The 17,377-nt window shown below is 44.5% G+C and overlaps 2 protein-coding genes across 6 annotated transcripts in view; one reads left to right on the forward strand and one right to left on the reverse strand.

Annotated features, from left to right (window-relative positions):
* Positions 1 to 4: 4 nt before the first annotated feature.
* On the forward strand, positions 5 to 5,563 carry cbr4 (carbonyl reductase 4). The gene is made up of 6 exons (XM_077017546.1): positions 5 to 143; positions 615 to 765; positions 985 to 1,105; positions 1,282 to 1,415; positions 1,949 to 2,083; positions 2,944 to 5,563. The coding sequence occupies exons 2-6, from the start codon at positions 621 to 623 to the stop codon at positions 3,120 to 3,122; spliced, it is 714 nt and encodes a 237-aa protein (XP_076873661.1). The 5' UTR covers positions 5 to 143; positions 615 to 620; the 3' UTR covers positions 3,123 to 5,563.
* Positions 4,539 to 17,377, reverse strand: part of palld (palladin, cytoskeletal associated protein) — a 72,829-nt gene continuing 59,990 nt past the window's right edge. For 4 of the 5 annotated variants that reach the window (XM_077017535.1, XM_077017534.1, XM_077017537.1 and 1 more), the window contains 11 exons: positions 17,087 to 17,222; positions 16,374 to 16,475; positions 15,580 to 15,618; positions 14,276 to 14,497; positions 13,453 to 13,602; positions 13,172 to 13,260; positions 12,547 to 12,679; positions 9,147 to 9,354; positions 8,822 to 8,987; positions 6,669 to 6,802; positions 4,539 to 6,592 (listed from right to left, as the gene is read on the reverse strand). In XM_077017535.1, the coding sequence (XP_076873650.1) occupies positions 6,432 to 6,592; positions 6,669 to 6,802; positions 8,822 to 8,987; positions 9,147 to 9,354; positions 12,547 to 12,679; positions 13,172 to 13,260; positions 13,453 to 13,602; positions 14,276 to 14,497; positions 15,580 to 15,618; positions 16,374 to 16,475; positions 17,087 to 17,222 (1,540 nt within the window). In that variant the 3' untranslated portion in view covers positions 4,539 to 6,431. The remainder of the gene's footprint in view (positions 6,593 to 6,668; positions 6,803 to 8,821; positions 8,988 to 9,146; positions 9,355 to 12,546; positions 12,680 to 13,171; positions 13,261 to 13,452; positions 13,603 to 14,275; positions 14,498 to 15,579; positions 15,619 to 16,373; positions 16,476 to 17,086; positions 17,223 to 17,377) is intronic. The other variant, XM_077017536.1, reaches the window with a different exon arrangement.

Raw genomic sequence — 17,377 nt, forward strand, 5'->3', positions numbered from 1 at the left:
GGACGTGGGCGTGACCAGGACTAGCCGAGCCAGTATGGCGGCATCCATGCTTGTTTTGAGGTGATCAGGAGGGTCTGTAAACAACTGTAACTAGCGATAGACCTACTCGTGTACCAGAAGCAAGTTATCGCCATTGGAATAAAGTGAGTCTGAGGGCGTAGGCTAGCAAAATGTTGATACTGTAAATTGTTTTAAAGAGAAATCGGACTGTTTCTGTCCGCGAGTTCTCGTTTTCTGCATGACAGCAGGCAAAACAGCGTTACACTGTGAATATTTTTAAAATTCTTTGACGGCGGGCTTGTTGGAGAGGCGTCCCGTTCATTTGCTCCGTTGCCAAAGTCAATACAAAAAATAAGACGTATAATCAGGTCACATTCATTTAATTATATTAAATAAAACATTTGATGCAGCCTATATCAGGGGTGCCCAACCCTAATCTAACACACACGATACATTTCATTAGCATAACTGAACCAGGTGTGACAGACTTGGGTTGGAACTAAACTCTGGAGGGCGGTAGAGCACAAAAGCCAGTCTAGGCCACTTAAATGTTGGGACATCTTATTGTGAACTAGTCTCAAAGTCAGTTAATGCCTTCTCCTGGTCTCCTGCAGGGGGCGATGTCCAGACTGGGCGTGGTTTTTGGGGGCTCGCGTGGCATTGGTCAAGCGGTTGCCCAGTTGATGGCACGGAAGGGTCACAGGGTGGTGGTGGTCTCCAGGAACCATGAAGCAGCCCTGGCTACAGCGCAGTCACTTCCTGGAGGTGCATCTCTTTATTACTTTATTACTATGGCGTAATTTCAGTCGTATGCAAAGATAATTTCACATGAGCCAACAGCCAGCACACATGTTCTCTTTAGGGAGTTTATTTTCACACAGAAAATGTAAAGCAGTCGTTATGAACTTAAATTGTCTACTTCTGCTATAGGTACATTTATGTAAACCCAGTCAGCATTTTTGATCGCACTGTCCTGCCCTGCAGTGGGGCACTTGGGCCTGAGCTGTGACGTGTCCCGAGAGCAGGACGTCCAGCGAGTGTTCGAGACCCTGGTCAGGACACACGGCCCTGTGGACTACCTGGTGAACGCTGCAGGAATTAACAGGTGACAGCAGGGTAATGCGGTTGGCGTGCGTGTTTGCGGTCATACGTGTGATTTTTTAACTTTGTTGCAATGAAGAGGCCAGTTCATTTACAAAATGACCATGATTAAATAAACAGACATTAATGCAGACGTGTTTTCTTTCCACATTTACCTGATTCTTCATCTGTCTCATTTAGAGATGCATTATTACTGAGAAGTAGATCTGAAGACATGATATCAACTCTTCATACGAACCTGCTGGGCTCAATGTTCACCTGTAAAGCAGCGCTACGAAGCATGCTCAGTAAAGGAGGGGCCATTGTCAACATAGGTTGTTAACATTACCTGACCAAAACTATTCCTTATTTATAGATTTTACATTAATCTAAAACAAAGTCTCTCTTTGGGGAGGACTATATAAATATATATTGTGAGTATAAAACCAATCTATATTTGTTAAATTCCAAACAAGGTGCTAGTAAGACCCAAGATATGGGTTTGATACCCAGAGCACACATATACTGCCTACTGATGAATATGTAGATGGCTCTGGAAAACAGCTGTAAATAATCAAATTGCCACCAGGTGGCAACAGTGTACCATTATTTATTACGACTCGGTACACAAAAGTTGCATGCAAGTCATTGTGGCAACTAGAGACATGATTTAAAGATGTTCATTATGCTGTTGTATGTTTTACTGGATCCTTAAATTTAGTACATTTTCTTTAACCCAGACACTGTGGTCCTAGAGAAATATTTAGCAAGCAGTGCATAGACTGTGTGTAAAAGGTCAGTCATATACGTTGTGTTGGTGTTAATCAGATGTTCTGTAAATGATGATGTTGGTGGAATGTTGTCTCAGGCTCGGTGGTGGGGGTGAAAGGCAACGCTGGCCAGTGTGTGTACAGCAGCAGCAAAGCCGGCCTTGAAGGATTCACCCGCTCCCTGGCCAAAGAGGTCGCCTCTCGGAGCGTTCGAGTCAGTCTGGTGGCTCCAGGTAGTCTCATCTCGTCTCGTCTCCTCTATATCTATTATTCTTCACTTCAGCAGTTGTAGACTGTAGACTATAGACCATCTCCTGTTATGTGCAGTTTGAATTAGCCATCCTCCACATCATCATTGGACCTGTTTCTGCTTTTGATTTGGTATAATTATCTGGGAAACCAGTGTCAACCCAGCAGTGACACCAGTAAGGCTGCGCTGTCTGACACAACCCAACCCAACACGAGAACTGTCCAGCCCCCCCAATCCAGTATCCAATCAGGATCCAGTGGTTGAGAAACAGACCAATGACGAGGAAGAGTGTGATTGATGGGCTGTGCATGGGAACAGAAGTCCTACATTCTGTAGTTGTACACTGATCGTCTCCACCTGGAGGGCAGGTGCAGGTGTGTTGTGTTTGGAGCGACGTGGCAGGTGGGTGTGTAGGTCAGTGTCTGCTAAAGGAACGGGGTGTAGTGGAGGGAAGAACTGTTGAGTGAAGCTGCATGTTTGATCTTCAACCTTGAGGATCTTCCATAGATGTGTATGACACCTCTCCACACATATAACACAGTTAAACAGATACAACCAGGATCAGTTTGGCTGTAGTACTTACGCTCCTTCAAGATCTTCCACCTTCCCCACTTAAAAAAATAAATAACTGCCTCATATTTATGAGTCTGAGATATTAACAAATATCAAAATATCGGTACTCGTGTATCTCTGACCAGTGAATGCTGCATAACAACACTCATCATAGTTTAAATGAATTAATATTATAAATATAAAACCTACATTTTGTGATGAAGTTAAAGCCACAGGACAGAGCTGTCCATGAATGTCTCCCCGTTTATGTGTACGTCTGTCTGTGTTCAGGGCTCATCCGGACAGACATGACAGCGGACCTGAGGGAGGAGGAGGCCAGCCAGAGGATCCCGCTGAGACGCTTCGGTCAGCCAGAAGAGGTGGCCCAGACGGTGCTGTTCCTCTTAGAGTCGCCCTACGTCACGGGACAGGTGGTGCTGGTGGATGGCGGGCTGCATCTGGCCCTGTAGTTGGTTCCAGATTGACCCAAACCGCCCCCCCCCCGAACGGGACTAGTGGTATGGTCCGCTCCCGGATCCTCCCTGTGAAAATCCCAGCAGCAGCGGAGATGCGTTCTACGCCAACGCTGCTGACGGAAGGCGAGAGTTTTCAGTCTCTGTTTGTAAAAGTAAACGCAGCTCGTAGATGATGGAAACAGTTGTGCCAATCTAATAAAATCTGTCCATATAAATGTATTAGAGTTTGAGTGTCAAAAGTACTGAACAGTAAGAGATGATCAGACTGGAACTGAGAGTTGGTGAGATTTGTGTTCAGTTAGTGTTTTTGAGAGATGCGTGTTCAGTTTTAGCTCAAGATCTACCTCCTCAACAGTAAATATAAAAAGAAACAATCAAAAACTTTAAAATATAATACAGCCACCAATGCCCCATTTTATGTTAAATAGAACTAAACTTCGTCTGCATTCAGAGGCTGTCCTCTCCCAGACAGGTAGGTTCATTTCATCAGCTCAACTGTAGCAGGTTGTGTAAACACAAACCATCAAAAGCCTCCTAAAGACAACTCATCAGGTGTATCTCAATTCAGGGGCTGCAGGAGCCCACGAAGTGCGCATTTGTAGGCCGGTTACGTCACTGCGCCGCGCCGAGGCTGTCCCAATTCATGGGCTCCTTCTTATGCGGCCGACGAATGTAGCCTTCAAAATCCCGAAAACGAAGGATGCGTCTGAGTATCCTTCACGTCCCACCATATCCCAGGATTCATTGCTCTATGAACAATAAACAGGCGGAGTCTAGTGTACGGGCCGAAGAATTCGTTTTTAAATGTCGGTATTTTTTAAATATGGACATTTATACTGCAATGAGATGCTAAATAACTTGCCAGTTATTAATGATATTGCAGGTAAACCTGTGCTTTGAGTATTTACTAAAGAGTAACGTTTATAAAAATACATTGAATTTTGTTATGAAGTTATACTTCCCGCCAAACATGTGAATACATGTTCAACGCATTTTCTTTTAGGCATTTGTGGGTGATGTGATATTTGTCGGACAGCTCGCTAACACATATGTAACGTATGTAACATGGCAGAGCGTGGTCACACAAACATGCGTCTTGCGAAGACTAGACTGTCTCATTTAACAGCCGTGAGATGCAGCCTACCCGGCCTTCGAAGTGTGTGGCCACCGTGGGCTGCGGTCTACGCGGTCTACGTAGGCTGCAGCCCCTGAATTGAGATGCAGCCATCGTGTTAATGTTCAGTGAAAATTAAAAACAAGGTGCGAGAGCTTTTATTTTGTAGAATTTACATGAGAGTTTGTCAAAATGCAGCTGGTCCTGCTAGCCCAAAGCGATTTCATTATACAAACGCCATTAACTGGTCTAAAAGGTATGCTTTGACCAAAAAGCTACATCCATTAGACGCGCAGTGCTTTCAAAGGCTTTTATTTATATTGGTGTTCATAAACCAGAATAGAGTCAGGCGAGCTTTAGCTACAGAGGAGCGGGCTGGTTTGCGACTACGAAAGGGGGCTTCACCTCCTGAGGCCCTTTAAACATCTGTGTGGAGACGGGATGAAGGGGAAACGGTTGAAAAGGCAAAAGATCGCACGTTGTGTGAGTACATACAAAATATTCATGTTTACATATATTATCAAAATATATTGCAAGCATTAATGATATGCAAATTGTATATCCAACTGCCCAACAAACTTGTTTGACTATGTCATTGTATTATAAGTACCAGAATTGCGTATGTAAGTCTATATATGAAAGAAAAAGATCTAAATGATTTGTGATGCCAGTACATAGTTTGTCAGTTAAATAAAGTGTGTTTGAATGAGAAAAATCACTAACAATTTAATGACTCTGTAAATACTATGTTCCTTAGGCCTTTTGTGAAATTGTAGTCATATGGAAGTAGAAATGCACATGTTTTCATGATTCAAAACTTTAAAACAAATGCTGCAGATTTATGATATTAAACACATTCACTGTTTTATCACCACTGCTCATTTCTATAATGTTAATTCCTTGTACTTTTTTGACACAATGCTCACTCCGAGTGACAGTGTAATCCCTTTGCCACATCCAATCACATTCATGCTCTTCTCAAATGCTCCCGCCTAAATGCAGACCTGCAACACTTTGTATTCCATCATTGGCTTTCTCACCTGCCTACTACTCTCCCCCACAGAAACACAGAATAAAAGTCCTGTCACCGTAAAACATTCAACCTCACAACACACATCAGCCTCATTAGCAACTTCAGCAATACCTCAGTTTCAACTCCCTCATGACCAAAATCACGAAAAAACAAACAAACTATAGAAAAGAGAAAGAATTAAGGCCCGGCCTTGTGCAACGTCTACCAAATTTGTATGAACTATAGATTCAGACTTAATGAATGTCCTTGGCAGTGTGTTCTTTTTGTCTACGCCCAGATCTCTGGGGTGGACCTCGACAAAAACAGAACAACCCCCCCCCCCCCCCCCCCCCCCTCCATTATGAATTAAGAACACCATCAACAGAGAACTAAAGACCTGCCACCTTCAGTCAACTTTGAATGCGTGTCTAAATCTATCCCACACCCCACCTAACACAACATTACCCAGAAATGAACTGAAAGAATACGTCTCCTCCAGTAGCTCAGGAAAGCAGGCTAAAGGAAATACAAGGGATAACATGTTGGCACCATAGGAACACACACTAGGATCACTAGACGCTACTCTTATTTGCAATGATTAATCTCTTTTTTTTTCCTTTTCTTTTTCACTTAAGCAGTTTGATGTGGTTAAAAACCTCCAGGCACTTTTAGTGAAATAATCCAGCAATGGCAGAACAAGATCATGGATATAGTACCTCTTCCCTCACACCAGGTTGTTCTGGTTGTGTGTGTGTGTGTGTGTGTGTGTGTGTGTGTCTGTGTGTGGGCAGAGTGAGAAAAACCCACAAAGTCAATGTAGAAGCTGTCTGACCTCACCAGTGCCACACACACATATTTCCCCTCCACCCATCAGTTAAGAAGAAGAAAGCCTATGAAGATCTTCTACTGCTGAATTCAACAGGAGCTTCCCAGTCAGTGTTCACAAACTGGCATCGCTCGTCAAATCGGCTGACTGGGTTCTAAATGGGTTCTGCATGGGTTCTGTACGGGTTCCGCTGGGTTCGTAGCGTCTTCCACTGATCCAAGAGCAACCGGGTGGGTTCGGTTCCTCTGGCGAGAGAAGGTGGTCGCGTGAAGTCGGGGGGGGGGGTGTGCCGCTAGGGTCAAAGGGGTCAGCGTTCATAGGGTCAGGCCCAAGGTTAGCGAGCAGCTCCCCCTACAGGTCGTCGCTCTCCACCAAGGTGCCAGGGGGCAGGGGGGCGGAGTCAGGGAAGAAGGCTGCTTTCACGTCCAGACCCCGCTCGGTCAGGGCGGCGTAGCGGCTGGCAGAGGGTCGCACCTTCTTCAGTTTCGGGGTGTGTGTCTGCTGCCACTGGGCTGGAGAGAAACATTTATTTAGGTTTTTAGGAGAAGGAGAACATTTAATGCTTGCATGGTTGTGTTTTGAACTCACTGTGGACATCGAGCCGTGCTGTGCTGGACACTATACCAGCTTCATTCTTAGCCGAGACAGTGTACCAGCCTGCATCTTCTTTTAAAGATGGCTGGATGATCATGCATATGTATCCAAAGTTGTCCTGGTGCATGCTGGGAATTGGAGTCAAAAACGGCAAAAGTTAAATATCAGTTTTTAAAATCGGCTTTTGAAATCAGAACCTGAATATACAGCCCTATAAACAGACTATGGCTTCGACACTATAGACATCAAAATGACAGCTAGTACATCAATTCCACCAATCACAGTGCAGATTCATGCATGCACGCACACAGATACACATACACACAGGCTCCTTGCACCACAAAACTACACCAATAAATGAATGTCTCCTTCTGCCTGGCACGTTAGAGTGATTAACCAGCTCACACTCACTCTAACCCAGACTTTAGTGTTTTTGTACGGTTTTGAAGTCCAAACAGCACAAAGACTGTAAATTGCAGACACGTCTCTGAGGTGGTGCAGACAGTGGAGTCACTCCCCTTTTACAAGGCCTTGCTGGTCATGGGTTTGTGTACACACACACAGGAGCGCATCAACCCCGGCTGGGATTCAGCTGCCATTTAAGGAGCTGCCCGTGTGCACTGGCTTGGCCTGGTTACAAAAGGACACATCTCCACACAGCCTGACAACAGGAGAATGATGGACGCCCCCTCCTGGCTAAAACATCTAAAGCGCCAATGTTCTTTTCTGGCCCCACTTTACCTGTGCAGCCACAATATGTGTCTAATAAACTTATGTGTCTAATGAAAATAACATGCACTCTGATTCCAAACACATTGTCATCTCTCTTAAGTAGTTAATGAATTAATGAATCTTAATGAATTAGTCAACTTTTTCGATCTGGATAGTAGATCACTGTCCATCTGGCAGTCCAGTAATCCCTAACCCAAACCCTAGAAATATAGTCCCTCACCCTAGAGACGTAGTCCCTAACCCAAACCCTAGAAATATAGTCCCTCACCCTAGAGACGTAGTCCCTAACCCAAACCCTAGAAATATAGTCCCTCACCCTAGAGACGTAGTTCCTAACCCAAACCCTAGAAATATAGTCCCTCACCCTAGAGACGTAGTCCCTAACCCAAACCCTAGAAATATAGTCTCTCACCCTAGAGACGTAGTCCCTAACCCAAACCCTAGAAATATAGTCCCTCACCCTAGAGACGTAGTCCCTAACCCAAACCCTAGAAATATAGTCCCTCACCCTAGACGTAGTCCCTAACCCAAACCCTAGAAATATAGTCTCTCACCCTAGAGACGTAGTCCCTAACCCAAACCCTAGAAATATAGTCCCTCATCCTAGAGACGTAGTCCCTAACCCAATCCCTAGAAATATAGTCCCTCATCCTAGAGACGTAGTCCCTAACCCAATCCCTAGAAATATAGTCCCTCACCCTAGAGATGTAGTCCCTAACCCAAACCCTAGAAATATAGTCTCTCACCCTAGAGACGTAGTCCCTAACCCAAACCCTAGAAATATAGTCCCTCACCCTAGAGACGTAGTCCCTAACCCAAACCCTAGAAATATAGTCCCTCACCCTAGAGACGTAGTCCCTAACCCAAACCCTAGAAATATAGTCCCTCACCCTAGAGACGTAGTCCCTAACCCAAACCCTAGAAGTATAGTCCCTCACCCTAGAGAAGTAGTCCCTAACCCAAACCCTAGAAGTATAGTCCCTCACCCTAGAGACGTAGTCCCTAACCCAAACCCTAGAAGTATGTCCCTCACCCTAGAGACGTAGTCCCTAACCCAAACCCTAGAAATATAGTCCCTCACCCTAGAGATGTAGTCCCTAAACCAAACCCTAGAAATATAAGTCCCTCACCCTAGAGATGTAGTCCCTAACCCAAACCCTAGAAATATAGTCCCTCACCCTAGAGACGTAGTCCCTAACCCAAACTCTAGAAATATAGTCCCTCACCCTAGAGATGTAGTCCCTAACCCAAACCCTAAAAGTATAGTCCCTAACAATAACCCAAGACATGGGTGACAGGCAAATGGGTCCAGCACTGTGATAGCGCCATCTACTGAAGTGCTTGTGTTATTACTTCCACTGATTGGTAGAACAGCTCAGGCATTACAACAACTTTGATTGGTGGAGTTGAACTACCTTATTCGGTCGGTGTTATGAGTAAGGGACTCGTTCTCTTTCTTCCAGAAAATTTGAGGGAACGGAACTCCGGACACACGGCATTCCAAGCGCACGGGGTAACCCTCGGCAACGCCCGTGTTCTGGAGTTTCTCGATGAAAGTAGGCGCCTTGTGCATCTCTTTAGCTACAACAGAGAACATTTGACAGAATGCTGTTACCACATCTCATGGCAGACGTAGTAATATTATCCTTGGGCGTCTTACAGAATGGATTAGTCATATATGGAGTCTGCACATATAATACACATATAAACGTGTCATGTGTGTAATTAATGTCAATGTACCAGCCACAATCAGCTCCAGGTTGAAGGAGTTCTGTCCTGCTCTGTTGGTGGCAATGCATGTATACACCCCAGCGTCTCTGTTAGTGACGGGCTCGATGACCAATGAATGAACTCCATTCTCCCTCACCAGCATCTTGTGGGCGGAGTCTGGGCGGATGGTGTGGCCATTCACCTGCCATATCAGGTCAGGAGTGGGCAGGCCACTTACCTACAGGCCAAGAGAATTACCTCACACTCATTTACACTGGCTTTCAGAAAAGAATCTCATCGCACACTTGCCTTGAGTATTTATTCACACAGCTGTACCAAACTGTAGTACTATTCTGCTACCAGATGTGTGTGTGTGTGTGTGTGTGTGTGTGTTCTGGACAGAATGAGCTTTTTTCCCATGGGAAACCCAAAGCTCTATTAAAAGCCCAAGGTCTGTTTTCAACAGTCCTTACTCTCTCCTCCCAAACCAAACATCTCCCCACCTACAGGTGTGTGTGTGTGTATTGTAATATTTGACACTTTTGTAACACTTCCACTTTTAAAAGATAGGGTTACCCTAACCATAATTGTAACCCTTGGCTTTTAGAAATGTAGTCACTAGGGGTGACCTGCAATAGTCGCTGATTCGACTATAGTCGACTATACCCCCTAGTCGACTATGAACGTCTTAGTCGAATGTACCATTCTAACTGCATGGGGGTGCCCAAGGATGCAGCTAAGCATTAGTTGTTACATGAAATGTCTTTGTTTTCGTTATATATAGCCTTTTGTCAAATAAAATCATCCAAATTTCTGTTAATAAATATTTTAAAAAATGATGTTTGCGCATTAACAATAGGCATCTTCCTTACTACACATTAATAAATCACACCCTGCTGTTGCACAATCCAAACGAGCGGAGCTGAACACGCTACAGAATACACAGCATCTGCCGAGATTATAATATCTACTAAAAAACTTCAAAAGTATTTTGAAAAACATAAAGATGAATCAAACAAAGTAAAGTGCAACTTATGTCATCAACGTCTTTCATTTCGCACGACAACAACCAACATGGCATACCATTTAAAACGCGTAAGGCGAAAAAAAATGTTTGTCGTTTCGGTCGTGTCGTCGCGGTGCGTCTCAAGTAGGTCTATAAACATTTTTTGTTGTTGTTTGCTTTTAAACCCCATTACTTGAACCTTTCCTTGTATTTTTTTGCTGTTGTGTGGCAATTTTAAAAATATTTTCAGGCAGGCATATTTTATTTAAAATATTCTTGACATTTTGCACGGACAGTTCGATATGCGAAATGCGCTCTGACGGTTAATGTTCTCTAACGTTTCATAAAAAAAGTAAATAAATAAAAGCTGAATAAAGCCAACCTACCGTGTTTATTCATTTATCTAAGTGTTTTAGGTTTTTACTTTGAAGAGGAAAAAAGTCCTGAATGAGAACGACCGTTTAAGGCGCTCTAAAAATAAATAAATAAAATAAACCCGATTCGACTATTAGTCGACTAAAGGGAAAAGCAGACGAATCAGATTCGACTATGAAAATCCTTAGTTGAATACACCCCTAGTAGTCACCATTACAACAGTGGTACATTGAGATACGAACAGACCAGTGTACGAATTGTCATTTGTAGTCCCTCCTTGTATTTTGTAACCTGGCTCCCTCATTATTGTAATCAAGACCAATCGTTGCTCATTTGGTCTTATCTATTTAAACCCTGTTTTGTCATTTGCTGGTCATTGTTTGTTGTATTCTTGCATGCAGCTTCTAGTAAGAACATGTTTTTGGAGAGTATTACAGTTTGTGCTGGTTTGTATGTCTTTATGTGTAGGTTTTGTTAATGTTTCTGGCTCTCTTACAGATTTGACCGATGCCTGTTTATATGACCTGGATTTTGTAATAGCCTTCAATAAATCTCACTCTTCTCAGCGTTTGGGTCCGCCTTATCGCACACTGACACCTCAAACATTAGTCGTGATTCGGGAAGCTGCTAGTTCAATTTCATGGTTTCATTTTAAGTAAAGAAAACACAGTTTTAGTTTTGTTTGAAGTAAAGAAAGTGCAGTTTTAGTGTACATTTAGTATTAATGTGCAGGTTTAGATTAGTTAAAAGTAAAGAAAGTGCAGGTTTAGTTTACGTCTAGTGTTAACGTGCAGGTTTACATGTGTGTTTCTTAAAAATATTTTTTTTCCATTATTTAGGACAGTTTGGGGATGTTTCACAGGGCTGGAACGGATTAAATCTGTTTCAGTTATTTTAAATGGGAGAAATTTGTTTGATAAAAGTGTTGACTTACGAGTTACAGAATTAATTAAACTTGTATCTCTAGGTACCACTGTACATTTTCTACCTGGTTAATAATGGCTAGCCGGGAATTACCGGTCCCATGACTGAGACAAGGAAGTCAATTCTCACAGAAGTCTTAAATACCTGACAGTTCAGGTGAAACCAAACATTAAAGGGAAATCACATTTGAAGTGAATGGAACTGAACGTTCTTTTGAATTTAATCTGCTTTCCACAGATCTGGTGCTTATAGATGTTTCCATGATGTAAAAGGCACAGTGAAGAGATTTCAGGACATGTCAGCAGGTTTATATGAATTCCACATAAATGTCCATGTGCAGAGTCTCAACAGGGTGTGTGAGGGGGTGAGTGGTCAAGTCTCCAGTTTCATCATGGGATTTTGACTCTCTGCGTTTCCTGCGTTGAGAGATGTTCTCAGCTTGGAAAGATTTCAGACCACAGAAAACAATAAAACCCTTTCAATAGCACCATTTTCAGCTGTGTGTGTGTGAATGTGTGTGTGTGGGTGTGAGTTGTATGCCTGATTAGACAGTGGCACTTGTTATTTTTATAGTGGGTTAATCCATCCCTGGAGTGGTATGGATTTAGTGCAGTCCTGTTAGACATTGATGTTAGATTGAGCAGTCACGTTAGTACAGTCACGTTAGACAGTGCAGTCACGTTAGTACAGTCACGTTAGACAGTGCAGTCACGTCATTGCAGAAGAGGAGAGAGAGTAAGGCAGAGAACAGGACTGAAGAGAAGCAGAGACAATGAGACAAGAGGAGCCCAATAAAAGAGTATAAGAGAAAAAGATTAGATGGAAAGAGAGCAGGACCATCAAACGGAAACACAAATGTTTGGGATTAGAGGGAAAGAAAACTAGGAGTGGGAGACACGTACATATCCCACATAAACACACACTCTTCTCACTATAAAACACATGCAAAACACTGTAAAGTGCGTGTGATCTCGCAAAGCGGCAGGATGAACCGAATTGCTAAGACGCTTGGCTCCTACACAACTGTGTGCAATAGTGTCCCTAAAACGAACTACTGTTCATTCACTTTTAAAGGGGAGGTGGAGTTGGGCGGAGTTGGGTGGGTGGGAGTGGGCGTGGCCTCACCTTGCAGTCCATGCGGCACAGCTTGCCCTCCTGCACGATGAGGTCACCGGGCGCCTGCAGGAAGTGGGGGCGGAAGTGACGCTCCTGAATGTTCTCATTCTCCTCACCACTGTCCCTGGACCTCGAGCGGGGTCTGTTGGGGAGAGAGAGAGAGAAAGAGAGAGAGAGAGAACAAGAGAGAGAGCAGAGAAGGTTTTTTAAAGCCAGTGTCTGGCCGAGGAGGGTCATCAACTAGCCCCTTTAGAGTTGCCCTGGAGTGTACTTGTTGAAAAAAGGGTGCATAATGTCTTACCTGGCAGTGTAATGTTACAGATACTGAAACGTTGTCAACGTGCACGTGTCAGTGTGTGAGAGTGCGTGTGTGTGTGAGAGTGTATTTGTGTGTGGACCGCTGCATTTGTTTGTGGCCTTCCTATTCTGGATGTGTGTATGTTTGCGTGACCGTTCCGTCTTTACACACAGTGAAAATTAAGAAATAAATTCAATGAAGCCTTTGTGGACCAAACCCCATAGAGAAACGTGCACACACCACACTCTAAAGTAATGTTGTAACTCTCCAAAACACGCAGGTGTCCTTAAGCCTGAGGATAGGGAGGGGCTTAAGGATAGGGAGGGGCTTGTTTACCTGCGAATGTGACCTGGAGTGGAGCGTTGGCTCCGCCCCCTCTGGTTCACTGCCTGCACCATCATCCTACCAGTGCAACTCACCCTCCCCTAAGAGAGAGAGAGAGAGAGAGAGAGAGAGAGAGAGAGAGAGAGAGAGAGAGAGAGAGAGAGAGAGGGAGAGAGTGGGAGAGAGAGACCAAATTATTTAGTCTTCCTACAACCTTTAACGCAGAGGTAAAGAACTATACAACTACAGTATAGTGTGTGTGCACTTGTGTATGAATTTGTGTGTGTGTATACCGCAGGGTTGCCAGCCATGACAGTGTAATTGCCGTCATCGTCCAGGGAGGCTGTAGCCGTGTGCAGTGAACAGGTCCCGTCTGGATCACGACTGATACGGTAGTGCTCACTCCGCTTGGAGATCTGCTTCCCATCTTTAAACCAGTACACCTACACACACACACACACACACACACACACACACACACACAAACACACACACACACGACTATAATGTAAATGTCATTACACAAGATGACCTTCTCAAAATATTTCTGTTAAAATCTTGTTCAGCATTTCTTATTTTCTGGCAGGTTTGACATGACTCTCTCTCTGGTGTGTTTGACATGTCTCTCTCTCTCTCTCTCTCTCTCTCTCTCTCTCTCTCTCTCTCGTTTGACATGTCTCTCTCTCTCTCTCTCTCTCTCTCGTTTGACATGTCTCTCTCTTGCTGGCATGTTTAACGTGTCTCTCGCTCTCTGGTGTGTTTGATATGTCTCTCTCTCGTGTTTGATATGTCTCTCTCTCTGGCTTGCTGCTGGTACTTATCAGTGTGCTGTCAGCACCCAGTGATTACAGAAGCTGCTAGTAGCCAGAGAGAGAGAGAGAGAGTGAAAGAGAGTGTGTGTGTGTGTGTGTGTGTATGTGTGTGAGAAATGCAGCCATATATGGCCAGAATACTGACAGTCACTGGTCAGCAACAGACAAATGTCACCTTTTATCAAAACAGCACACAACACACACCAGACCCACCACACACCACCACATAACAGCACATCACACAACACACCCACCACACAACACACCCACCATGACGGCACACAGGGACACAGTGAACTCTGACCTTGGGCTTGGGGTCTCCGCTGACTTTGCAGCTGAAGGTGACGGACATGCCCTCAAACACTTTATAGTGTTTGAGTTTGCGGTCAAAGCACGGTGCCACGTTCTCTCCGGCTGCATCTTCATCATGCTGGACGTCATCATCGCTCTCCTCCACCGGGGAGCGCTCCAGACGAAACTCGATCTCGCTGATCAGGCGTTGTTCGAAGCTCGACACTTTATACTCCTACAGAGGGGAAGACGAACACAACAACACAGGAAGTGCTGCAAGGGTCACTGGGAAAACAGCAGCAGGGGTCCTTATGTTTGGAAAGAGCAAATACCAGTTGAAGGGGAAGAACTTGTACAGGGAATATAGACAGTAAGATACAACACACACACACACACACACACACACACACACAGCTCCCAGGGTTAGGGTTAACCCAGGCCTCCTCAACCTGGACCATCTGGACACTGCTGCTGGCTGATGACACATCACACTGATAATTACAGGCATAGTACACACACACACACACACACACACACACACACACACACACACACACACACACGCACACACACACACACACACGCACACACACACACACACACACACACACACACACCACTGATTTTGCATCCCATTTCTGCTTTTCCAACTGATGCACTCAAATTCCACATCGATCTCTCTCAGTCGCTGTACGCAGAGAGACCAACTCCACCTGCAGGCAGACATGCTCACAGCACTCGGAGTGCATTAGTGATGTCCCCAGTATCCACACCCACACATGATTCTGCAAGAGAGAACCATGTGCTTTAGGGGGTCCTCACGGGTGGTGCAGACATGGGTGGTGCAGACATGGGTGGTGCAGACACGGGTGGTGCAGACACGCGTGAAACAGACGCTTACAAGCCCCGATTCCTGTTCAACCAATCAAAATGCACATAACAAAGACCAGGAAGTATCAAAGCCCAGCTAAGACCAGGCATGTTCTGCTTCTAAGTCAGCAACGCTGTCCCATTTTAATGTCAGCTTACAGCAAACTAAAGAGAAAAGTGATCTAAAGAGAAAAATGATCTAAACATATAAATATAGTGATCTTTTTTGTCCAATGTGGACAGCTCAGACTGGGCTATAGGGCTTTGATAGGCAGACAGGAAGCAGCGACCGACATGATAATGACCCAATGTCCAAACACAGGAGTGACCAGAGAGAGTGAATGAGTAAGGGAGGATGTGAGTGCACTCAGTGCAGGGATGTGTGTTGAAAAGGAAGAAAGATACACTGAAAGAAAGAAAAAAAGAAACAGAGTAGGTGTGATTAACCTTTTGAGGGACAGAGTCTGAGTCAGCAGAGCTGCTTTCCTGTGGAGAGATCAGAGAACACACAGCAAGGGTTTGGTCCCCGTCTGATGATGTCACATTAGACACTTGTGCATGTGTGAAAGAGAGAGAGTGAGAGAGAGTGAGAAAATACGTACTTTGTAGTTGCCCTCATCTCTTTTTGTTAATGGCAGATGGCACAAAAAAGCAACATAATTGAAAATGCATATGAAGCAGGCACAGTTGACATGCACAAGCCAGACCTCGTCACAGAGAAATGGATGAATGGATGAATCAACGATCGACATAACATTATAGGAATGATAAGCAAATCTTCTCATCATCTGCATATTACTGATTCATTATCTTGTCACACAGTGATTATTGTATCTATCTGATCACTTCTCAAATATGCACAATGACTCTAGAATCTCTTCAACTTTCATGTTGAATAAAATCACTCTGAGTGACCATGAGCAGGTTTGGCTTACTGCTCCTTTCACTGCGTAGGGAGCAGAGTGTGATTTGGAACACAGCCTTGGCGGCTCGTGGATGGATGTTCACGTAAACCACAGCAGTCAGTCAACTACACCACCATGTGCTATAGGTTTCCCTTCATGGTTTCCTTATTAGCTTGATCAACATTACATGCCGTCATGTCATTGTAATTTTACATGATCATGCAAACGGAAATGGAATATGACTAACTTAGGATATTTGTTTGGACATCACCCCAAGGGAGTGCCCCTAGATGGAGAAACAAACGTGTGTGTGTGTGTGTGTGTGTGTGTGTGTACCTGTGTAGCAGACTCCTCCTCGCTTTGCTGTGTGTTAAACACTGTGGCGGCGTTGTCTGCCCCCAGTAACCTGCGGGCCATCTTCTCCTCATATGTTAGCCTCTGGAAGCAAGCAGCATTAATGGGTCAGAGCCCTATTAGTGTGTAATCCACACACACACAACCAATACCACACCATCTAGATCACAGGATTACTGAAGAATTACAGTGCCTATTAGTGAGCGTGCTTCATCTGTGCTGTGGTGTAGGTGGTGTGAGAACAGTGTTCCTCCACCCAGTCCTTAGGCTCCACCCGAGTGTCCCACAGCTTCACTCCGTCCACGTTCCTAACACATTAATTTTACAGCAAAATGTGGAACTGTCTGGTGGGCCTTAAGGACGGTGTTGAGAACCACCGCTCTGAAGAACACACACACACACACAGGAAGTGTTGACTGGAAAATCCAGAGATGTACGTGGTTGGTCATAATATTTCCAGTTTCATATCACAAGTAGAAGTTTCTCAATCATAAAACATCATGGAATTGAATCTGTGAAGGTTAGTGGAGTTCCTCGCCGATGAAGATGTAGACATTACTATATTAACATATCAATACACATTAAACACTGTAAGTGAGGAGCTTCTCTTGACCTTCATACATTCCCACACACCTGATGGCCACGCCCCCTCTTACACTCACACACCTCTTGGCCACACCCACTAACAGACTCACCTGTTGGCCATTGCTGAGACGTTCCTCTTTGAATCGCAGCTTCCTCTCCAGGTCCTGGATGACGGCGTCTTTTGAGCCCTGGATCTCCGAGTCGGTGACGATACGTGGGGTGCGGCCAGTCTTCCGCGAGAACCCGCTGTTTCACGGCACCGGAGAAAACGCCAGAGGGAACGTGTTAGGAAAAAACAATATTCACTGCATCTACATATAGCTAAACCTAAACCATAAACCTTAAATCCTAAACCCTAAACCCTGTTCAAATCTGGACGCCAAATTCAAATCCAGTCCTGG

The sequence above is a fragment of the Brachyhypopomus gauderio genome, chromosome 9 (assembly GCF_052324685.1).
Source record: "Brachyhypopomus gauderio isolate BG-103 chromosome 9, BGAUD_0.2, whole genome shotgun sequence".
Taxonomy (NCBI): Eukaryota; Metazoa; Chordata; class Actinopteri; order Gymnotiformes; family Hypopomidae; genus Brachyhypopomus; species Brachyhypopomus gauderio.